At 52.6% G+C, this 10,556-nt stretch overlaps 1 protein-coding gene across 2 annotated transcripts in view; it reads left to right on the top strand.

The window, feature by feature from the left end:
• Window positions 1-9,854, top strand: part of FAIM2 (Fas apoptotic inhibitory molecule 2) — a 29,974-nt gene extending 20,120 nt beyond the window's left edge. For both annotated transcript variants that reach the window (XM_032646374.1, XM_032646375.1), the window contains one exon: window positions 9,600-9,854. In XM_032646374.1, coding sequence (XP_032502265.1) covers window positions 9,600-9,749 — 150 coding nt within the window. In that variant the 3' untranslated portion in view covers window positions 9,750-9,854. The remainder of the gene's footprint in view (window positions 1-9,599) is intronic.
• The last annotated feature ends 702 nt before the right edge of the window (window positions 9,855-10,556 follow it).

The raw sequence follows: 10,556 nt of genomic DNA on the forward strand, positions 1-10,556 counted from the left end.
CTAAATTTTACATCGCTAGCCTGGAATCCCACACTAGACTTGCCAATTGCCTACTCCGTGTCCACACTTGGAAATCTAATGGGCACCTCAAACTTAATGTGCATGGAGTTGAGCTCCTGCTCTTCCCCTGAACCCCTGCTCCTCCCACAGCCTTCCTTGTTGCTGTAAGTGGCAGCTCCATCCTTTCAGTCACTCAGGCCAAATGCCTTGATGACACCTCGACTCCTCACTCTCCCGACGCCCCACAACTGGCCCAGCAGCAAATCCGGTTGGCCTCACCTTCTATCTGGAATCTGATTGCTTCTCTACACCTTCATGGCTACTTCCTGGTCCATGTCGCCATCACCTTCCACCTGGATTCTTGAAATGGCCTCGCATGGGTGCTGCCCCTACAGTCTGTGTCCCACACCACAGCAGCTAGAGTGATCCTGTTAAACATTGGTGAGGTCAGGTCATTCCTCCGCTTGGCCTCCAGCAATCGCTCTCCACTGCCTGCAGGCCCCCCCTGACCTCACGGCCTCCCGTTGCCCACTCTGCTGCAGCCACGCTGGCATCCTTGCTGCTCCTGAGGACGGCAGGCTCACTCCCAGCCCGGGGCCCCTGCACCCGAGGTTGCCTCTGTCTGTTCCTTCCCATCTGCTCACAGCTCCCTCTCTCCCCTCCTTCAAGTGTTTGCTTTATTTACAATCTCTTGTGCTGAGCATGTACGCGCGCACATGCAGGCATGCACACACGTTGCTCCCTACACCCCCGTTTCTCCATAGCACGTCTCATCCTCTGACATACTACATATTTTTCTGGTTTATTTATTGTTTGTCCCCGTCCAGCAGAATTTGAGTTCCTTGAAGGCAGGGATTTGGGTCTGGCTTGCTCATCGCTGCATCCTTGGTGCCTAGAACAGTGCATGGCGCACAGCAGGCGCCCCTGGATGTTTGCAGAAAGAACAGACGCCTGAGAGGCCAGGTCCGGCTGAGGCGCTGTCAGAGTGAGGCAAAGAAAGCATGGGTGCATCGCTGACTTAAGTGTCAGTCTTCTGTGAGTCACGGGGGCGGGGGAGGAACCACTGCGCCTAATTACCTGTTAATGTCTCATTAGGGGAGCAACGCTCCGACAGTTCGGGGCTCATCCTGCAGTTTATGTAAACAATGGTTAGGAGCACGTGGAGTCAATGCCCCAGTCCCATCTCCTGCCCTCTGCCACCTGGCTCAAAGGAGGGACGACCTGCAGCCCGTCCCCTGGGTCCCATGGCCTGGGGAGAGTTGAGGAGGGGCTGCTAGACTCATTCCACTCCCTCGTCTCAGTGTCAGGTGGATGGAGACCCACAGAGGCCCAGCCCCATGAGAACTAAGGTCCCCATTCCTCCCCGTTGAGCTCAAGTCAGAAGGTCCTTGACCTCAATCTGATCCTGCTTCCAGCATCACTTCTGTCCTTTGGAATCTGGTCCTGTAGCTTCAACCCATCCCCAGAACCAGTGCCCAGCACCCCTGGTCTCTCCATCTGCCCATCTGGCATCTCCTACCCTAGCCGATGGAGAATTCTCAGCCCCATGAGGGGCCGTTCCCGCACTGCAGCTAGGCAAGAATGTCACTCAGCCATCCCTATCCTCCTTGCTGCCTCGAGGAGGATGTGTGAGAGAAGGGGGAAGAGAAGTGTCAGAGGAGGGCCCAGATCCCAGTGAGACCCACCCCAACCCCCAGCAGCCTGGGCCTTGGAAGGGCTGTGAGCAGCAAAAGATTGTCTCCTAGAGACCTCAGCCCCTCCCCTGAAGGACCCTGCCATCTTTGAGAGCAGGGCCACCCAGATGGACTAGTCTGAGACTCGGGAGGTGGGGAGCCAAGTCCTCTTAGGGCTGTGGTCCTGCCTGCAGGAATGGGCCCCTCCTCGGCCTCACCCCGACTGGCCTTGGCATGTTCTCAAGAAGCTTGGGTTTTCTCCCTCACCCTACCACGTAACCCCCCTTCTAGGCACTAGACTCAGATGCCAACAGAAGTGGGTGAGTCAGCCGAAAGGTACTGGCCTCAGGCTGGCCCCATCCTCCTCTCCCGTCTAGTGCCCTCTCCTGGAGTGCTTTTCTGTAGGAGCCCATGGAAAGTGAGGCAGAGGAACATGAGGGCTGGGCTGGGTGATGAGGCAAGGTGGAGGGGTTTGGACAGAGCAGGAGGGTTGAGGCAGGGAGAGGGGGAGAGAGAGCGAGCGAGCGAGGGAGCACAGGTGGCGCCCAGGGCCTGGCCAGCTGCTTTCCTGCAGGGACTGAGCCTCTTTGCCTACATGACTCTGGGCAGGTTGCTCTGCCTCAGAGTTGGTCCTTCTTTGGGGAAGCTAAGCCTCCCAGCCAATTAAATCAGGAAGCCAAGCCTGGATACCTAGGGAAGAAACCAGGAATAGGACTTTAGAAATTAGGTGATGGGCCCAGTGGGAACAGAACTCTCTCCTGCCTGCCCCATCTGGCCAGTTTGAGAACCTCAGGAAGCATCAGTCTCTATGCTTTAAGGAAGATTAGTGAGAAGCCAGATTAGTGCATAGGAGAGAGGCTGAGAGATGATTAGTTAGGAGGCCACTGCAGTGTCCTAGAGTCAGGGATGGGGTGGCACGGAGAGCCTGTGTGGTCAGTACTGGATGCGTCAGGGCCTGATGGTGTTTGGATGAGTGAAGCTTGGATAGGAAGATGCTTTGTTTGTAGAGGTGCTGGGCCTCCAGTGCTGGGTATTGACTTCTGACCATTGAGGGGACACACACAGCCGTCTGCTCTCAGTTCCTAGAAGAAAAGGAACACTGAGACTGTGAGCCCTCAGAGTGACAGGGACCTCCCTGTGCTGAGAGAGCACACCCAGACACACACACCACACACACATACTACACACTCACACACACATACATACCATACACACATCACACATATACACCACACACACATACACACATCACACACACCACACACACACACACCACCCACATGTCACACATACACACCACACACATACACAGACACCATACACACCACACACGCACCACACACACATACATACTACACACACACACATGCATACCATACACACGTCACACATACACGTCACACACCACACATGGCATACACATGTCACACATACACACCACACACATACATACTACACACGTGTACACACCACACACATGCATGCCATACACACACCCCACGCACATGCCATACACATCACACATACACACCACACACACATACACATCACACACACACACCACACACATCACACATACACCACACACAGACACCATACACACATCACACATACACACCACACCACACACACATCATACATACACACCACACACACACAGCACACACAGACACCATACACACATCACACACACACCACACACACGCCATACACACGTCACACATACACACCACACACACATACATACTACACACTCACACACACCACACACACCATACAGACCATACACACGTCACACATACACACCACACCCCACACACATGCATGCACTGTTGGCCGCCAAGCTGGATGAAAGCCCCATTTTCCTGACTCTCAGCCCAGCATTCTTTCTACTCTGTCTCCCTGTCCATTTCACAGATGGAAAGATAGAGGCCTAGAGAGGTCCCCCCACAGCAGGAGGGCCAAGAGAGGCCTTCTCAGCCTCTGTCACCCTGAGGCTAGGCTTTGGGCCATTACTTCCATTCAGCCCCAACAAGGAATCTGTGTGTCTTGTGAATCTTCCCACAGCATGTGAGGGATTAGGGGAAGAGACTCCAGTCTGCCCCCACCCCACCCCTCACCCTGCTTTTCTAGTGGGGGCTGTGATAGATGCCCTGCCTTCTTCAAAGTTAGAGAAGCACTTTGAAAAGTAAAAACGGCTACACAAACCCAAGGCAGGGGTATCACTTTATTTTAGACTCATCTTTATTTCATTCAGAGTTTAGAGATTCTTTTGCCTCCGTGGTTTACATGAGCCTGAAAGATCCAGTGAGAACCTTCTCGGTCCTGCCGCCCACCCTCTGCCACCACAACAGCCCTGATGCCCACCCGAGGCCTCATCTGAACCCACTCGAGATTGAGTGGATTCCTCTGAGGGTGGCAGGAGGGAGGGTGGATTGACCAGTAATTGCTCCTTCGGGGGGAAAGTGCACTCGTGTCCCCCTCCTGGACCTCACCTCAGTCTCAGTTCCTGAGACATTAATCCTCCGAAACCAGTGCCCTGCTCAAACCAAGCCTTTCAAACCAACCCCCTGACCTGGAGAAGGTGAAAGAAGCCCCCCAGCCCCAGTGCTGTTAGACTGAGGGAGGGGTGATTCAGAGTCCCTGTAGGGAGCAGGGCAGGGGAGCATCTACACAGGCATACAGGGGCAGAGCCGGGAAAGGTGCTATCAGGAGGGCCAGGGGGGCTCTTCAGGTGGCCACGTGCACCCCACCCAAACCACAGTCAAGGCCTAGCTCATCTTACCACTGTGACCTTCGGGCAAGTTACTTGATCTCTCTGTGCCACATCTTAAAATGAGGCTAATATTAACTATCTCACAAGGCTGTGGTAATGCTTTACAAGATAATATATGAACAGAAAAAAGAAAACAGCCTAGCACCTGGAACATGGTAGTCTCTCAACTACCATGGTAGCTTTCCCCCTTATTGTAAATGTTAACCTTATAATTCAGAACACCAGATTTTGGAGCACAGTAGCTGGGTTCAAATCCATTCTCTGCCACATTCGAGCTGTGTGGACTGATCAAGTCATGTTACCTCTCTGTGCTTCTGTTTCCTTATCCGTAAAATGCAGATAATAATAGTACCCACCTCGTAGGTTGTGACTTTTCAGTGAATTAATATATGCAAAGCAGTCAGAAAGTGCCTGGCATGTCATCAGTGATCAGTAATATTACCTGTTAGTAGTAGTCAGTTGCCTAAGGTCATAGGCAAGCTTTGAACCCAGGTCTATGCGACTTCCCAGTCCGTGCTCTTAAGCACTGTATCACACGCACGCCCTTCCTCTTTCACATACCTTTTCACACTGCTCCCCTTTTATCTTGGGCCAGACTTTCTGGCTCACACGGCTGCCAGACCCTGTTCCTTTGGTGGTGGTGACCCACCTGGGAGTGCTCCCCAGGACCCAGGGCTGCATGCAGAGGTCATCTGTGCCATTTCAACTTTTGACACCCAGGTTGCTGAAGACAAGAGAAGTATCTTCTATGGGCCCCAGACGAGTCTCCACTCAGCTCCCCTCTCCTTCTCCTGCATCCAACCGAGGGCACAAGGGCTTAAAGCTGGTAGTCTCTTTTCTCTGGAATCCTCAAAGCCCATGCTTAGGGCTTCCCTGGTGGCGCAGTGGTTGAGAGTCCACCTGCCGATGCAGGGGACACGGGTTCGTGCCCCGGTCCGGGAAGATCCCACATGCCGCAGAGCGGCTGGGCCCGTGAGCCATGGCCGCTGAACCTGCGCGTCGCACAGACACACACACACACACACACACACACACACACACACACCACCCCAAAGCAGTGTCAGTCACATGGTGGAAACAGAATGGGATTGTCTGTCCTCTCGGCTGTGTGAAGTGGGCGAGTCATTTATACTCTCTGGGCCTCAGTCTCAGCTCCATGATGGAGATGATCATGCAATATCTGTCCCACGGGATTATGGGGACAGTTAAATGAAAGCGTTCACAAACTCTTCTTTTGTGTTACTTTAACCCTTCTCTTAGTTTTTTCTAATATAATGTATGAGTACACTTATTCATATATTTCATTTTTTTTAATCTTAAATGATATAGATAAAGCAAATGTCATTTGGCTGTGTAACAGCTGTGGTCAGTTGTCTCTCCTTCCAGACCTCTCTGTATGCATTTTATAGATATATGCTATGTAGACCCCTATAACATATAGTTTTGTGAGGTTTTTTTGTTACATAAAGGGGCTCACATGATTTGGATTTTTCTGCAAGTTGTGCTTTTCTCTTAAGAGTGTATATCAGAGATGTTTCTGCTTCAGCACTGCTGCCCACAGTTTACTTAACAATCCCCTGGTTGATAGAGGTTGGGTTTGTTTCCAGGGTTTCACTGTTAGAACCTAAGCTGCCGTGAACAGCCTTGGGTGTGCTGCTTTGAGCCCTTATGCTGGCATTTCTGTAGCATGGACATGGTCCACGTATATTTTTTATGCTGATTCAACACATTGCAACCCCAGCTTTTTGTATTCAGTGCTTGTTTGTTGGTGGCTCTGAGCTGCCCTTTCCATGGCATGGCTCCCCCAGAGCCTCTCAGCCTCATCTCTGGGAGGACAGCAGACATAAGCCTGGACGAGGCAGGGTCAGGCCAAGTATATGGCCGTGGGACCCTGACCGGGTGCAGCCCTGGCCAATAAGGTGAACCAGGAAAGTTTGCCTTTGTCTCCTCTGCCCTCTGTACGTGCTTCCTCCCTCCCTTCAAGCCCGCCCTCCCCGCTTCTCTGTTGGAATGTAGGAGACAGGTAATCTGGTTCCAGCTAGATAAATGACCATCAGCAAGTCACTCACCTGCTCTGAGACTCCTTTCCTCATATTTAAAATAATAAGGGTGAATATCCACCTCCTAGAGTGAATTGGGCAAGTGAGATAAAGGACTAGCGTGTGAAAAGACGGTTCAGATGTAAGTTAGTAGCATCCTCGTCCAGCTCCCCTCTTGCCCCTGACCCACATGCCCCTCCTTCAGGGTCTTGTATCCAGTTGCCTCGCAACTCAAGCACCTGCTGTCCTCTTTTTTTTTTTTATGACTTTGGCAGGATTGGGGAATTTTTTTTAAATAAATTTATTTATTTTACTTATTTATTTTTGGCTACATTGGGTCTTCATTGCTGCGCGCGGGCTTTCTCTAGTTGCGGCGACCGGGGGCTACTCTTGGTTGCGGTGCACGGGCCTCTCATCATGGTGGCTTCTCTCGTTGCAGAGCACGGGCTGTAGGCGTGCGGGCTCAGTAGTTGTGGCGCACGGACTTAGTTGCTCCTTGGCATGTGGGATCTTCCCGGACCAGGGCTCGAACCCATGTTCCCTGCATTGGCAGGCGGATTCTTAACCACTGTGCCACCAGGGAAGTCCCCTGCTGTCCTTTTAGGTGTCAGTGGTCAATCTGGTTGTTGGCTCTCAACTGAGATCTTAGCTGCCAACTACAATGTTAACTATGACCAAGATATCTGCTCTCAGCCAACATGTTAGGGAACAGCGCTCATCACCCAGGGAGATTATCAAGTTACTTTCCCCTATGTGAGTGCATGCTCGTAATGTAATCTCTGATCATGTCGTTTGCTTTCATGTTCCCTACAACATAGTAGATGCTCAACAAATGCTGCTGGGAATAAATGAATGGAAAGCCTTCAGCTGGCTTACAGGCATGAGGTTGCAGTGATGGGTGTTACTGGGCAGTGGGGTTGAAATTTGTGGCAGGCTCTCGCAGATAGCCCATGTAGATAAGCATCCATGGCCATTGGCCAAGGACGGGGCAGAAACCATTTCATTCCTCTTTTCTCCAAGAGAAAAGCCAGCTGGCTGTTCTAGGAGGCTCCTTGGAGAGGCCACCCCCAGACCGGGTCAGGTCCAAGCCTTCTAGTTGAGAGATTCAATTTCATTAGCTCACCCAGGGGTGACCGGGCTCTGGGAAATCAACCAAGCAAGTGACTGATTGGTAAGCCAGATCAGCAGTTTATTAACTTACGCTGGCAGCCGTGACAGCAGCCGGTAGCATGGAGTCAGCCCCTCTCCTTGCCTGTTCTTGGCTACAGAAGGAAACTTTACCTGGCAATCCAAATCAAACTGAGAAGGAGCAGAGTAGAGTGGAGTAAAACGACACTAAAGAATAACTATAGTTGATGACACATATGCTGTGATACATTTACCCTCAAAACCACACCGTGGTGTGGTTGTCATTACTGTCCCATTTTGCAGGTGAGGACACTGAGGTCAAGTGGATGATGGCTCCAAGCTATAGAAGCCCAAACCCAGGCATTCCGGCTCTGGTCCTGTGTTCTCATGCCCTGAGCAGGGCCCCCTCAGCCCTGGCTCTGGTTCTCCATTTGCCTGCTGTTAAGGCTACACAGCTTCCCTTAGTGACATTTCCGCCTCCTTGCTGAGTGGCAGGAGACCTGAGTCTCAGCAGCAGCGCACACAGGTTCTCAAGAGGGCACCTCTCCTTCTGCAGATATAACAATAAAACTGCACCAATAGCCACCATTCATTAAGTGCTTACCGTGTGTCAGGCACCTTGCCAGGCACCTTGCATGCATTAGCTCACTCTCACGACATCCTCAGGAGGCAAGCACCCTTATCTCCCTTCTGCCGAGGTGGATTCACGGGCTCAGAACGACTAAATAACCTGGCCCAGGATCCCAGAGCTAGTGAGTAGCAGAGCTGAGACTGGAATCCAAGTCGGTCTGACTTTCAAGCCCATACTTGTAATCATGCCCACCTCCCTGCCCTCAAGGGTGAGATGCCTTGATGTCCCACATGCTGGAGCTGCTCCCTGTTGGAGCCTCTGGCCCCTGGGCTCCAGCCTCTGTCCATCCATCCCTTTGCCCCACTGCTCCTGCCACAATGAATTCCTCATTCTGCACACCACTGCCCTCACCTCCAGGGCTTCCCCAGGCCTGCTTAGTCTAGCAAACTCCTACTCGTACTTCAAGCCCCAGGGAAAGTGTCACCTCTCCCGGGCTACCTTCCTCCTGCCCAATCAGCCCTAATTATGGCATTTACCAGGTTTTATTGTAATCATCTGTAAGTGTCCCCCACTAAGTGATGAGCCCCCGAAAGCAGGCATGGTGTGGTGTTCCTCGTTGTCTCTGCAGCTCTGAGCAAGTCACTGGGGCTCTCGGGGGAGCCTGTTTCCTGGTGGGAAACACATTAACCCTGGGTGCTGCCCATAAGCTGCAGAGCAGAATGGCTAAATGAGGGGGCTCTGGAGCCAGCCTGCTTGGGTGCAGATCCTGGCTTTGCCACTTCCCAGCCCTGTAACCTTGGTTAAGTACTGAACATCTCTGGGCCTTGGTTTCCTCTAAGAAAGGTAGAATCCCTACTCAATAGGGACGTTATTAGGACAAAGTAGGCTAATGTCTGTAAAGCACCTAACAAATGCCTGCTCCCTGCTCACTGTTACATGGAGCATTCGTTCATCCTCTGAGTAGGGCCCTGAGGGAATGCAAGAAGACTATGCCTCCGCTTGAAGGTCCCCTCCTCCAGGAAGCCTTCCCTGACCGCTGACACACTCACATTGGTCAGGTTCCCGTTATCAGCCCTCTGTGGCACTTTGTGTTTCTCTTTGTTACTCACCATACTAACAGTTACTTTTCTGCTAGACTCTAAGCTCTACGAAGTCGGGGATCTTGTCTGTCTTGTTCTTTGCTGCATTGGTGGCTGGCACATAGTAGGTGCTCAGTAAATAAGTGTTGAATTAGGGATGGAAGGTGTTGGGAAAGTGCCATATTCTGGACTGTCAGAGGAGGGTCACTGAGCAGCCAGGTAGCCCGTGATAACAAAATTGGGGGTGGGCCTGTGCTGGGACACTGGGCTCCCTTGGTCAGTGTCACAGTGACCAGACTTTCTGACCTCTCTCTCTCTTCCCCCTTCTCTCAGTTCCTGGCATTTGACACCCAGTTGCTGATGGGTAGCCGACGCCACTCGCTGAGCCCTGAGGAGTATATTTTTGGAGCCCTCAACATTTATCTAGACATCATCTATATCTTCACCTTCTTCCTGCAGCTTTTTGGCACCAACCGGGAATGAGGAGCCCTTCCCACCCCCACTTCCTTCAGAGAATGCCCCCTTGCTGGTCCTCTGACCCCGCCCTGTGCTCCTGCCAGCCCAGATATAAAGCTAGTTGCCAGCCCAGCCTTTGGCCAGCCTGCTCACTTCCCTCAGCCAGCCCTCATCCTCACCCTCTGCAGCTTGTACCCATGCCATCAGGGGCCCTGTGGTACCCAGGTCACACCATCCCTTGTGCCACCCCTTCCCCCCAGTTATATCTCCCAAACTGAGACAGTCGAGGCTGGAGGTTCCTCTGGGTTTGAGGACCCAAGGGATGAGTAGGAGAAGCCCAGCAGGATTTCAGAGGTGGGAAAAAGATCCCAGGAAGCCTGGCCGAGGCCTGCAGCCCCACCGTGATTCCTCCTGAAGTTGCCACAGCTGTAGGACTATGGGGCACACTGTCCTGTGCCCACCCCCTGCCTCCTCTCCCTCCTTCCAGGTTAGGTTTTGACATTCGGTAAGAAAGGGGTGGAGAGGACAACTGGGAGACAAGATGTGGGTGCTCTGCAGTGGGGGGATGGGGATAGTGGGTGAACAGGATGGCTGTTCCAGGCTGCCTATCTTCTCTCAACTCTGGGACCAGCGGCTTGTTCTAGGCACCAGAGCCCTGCAGCAGAGAGAGGGGCAGGAAGCCAGTGCCATCTGTGCTTGCCTTGGTTTACCCTCCTGGGTCATGACACAGTGCTGTTGGGGCAGGAGGTGGGGGCAGGGGCCCTGCTACTGAGTGGGGAACCTGTCCTGAGGCTCCAAGGGAGGTGGGAGCAGGCAGCCAACCAACGGGGAGGC

Source organism: Phocoena sinus, chromosome 10, assembly GCF_008692025.1.
Source record: "Phocoena sinus isolate mPhoSin1 chromosome 10, mPhoSin1.pri, whole genome shotgun sequence".
NCBI classification, from domain to species: Eukaryota; Metazoa; Chordata; class Mammalia; order Artiodactyla; family Phocoenidae; genus Phocoena; species Phocoena sinus.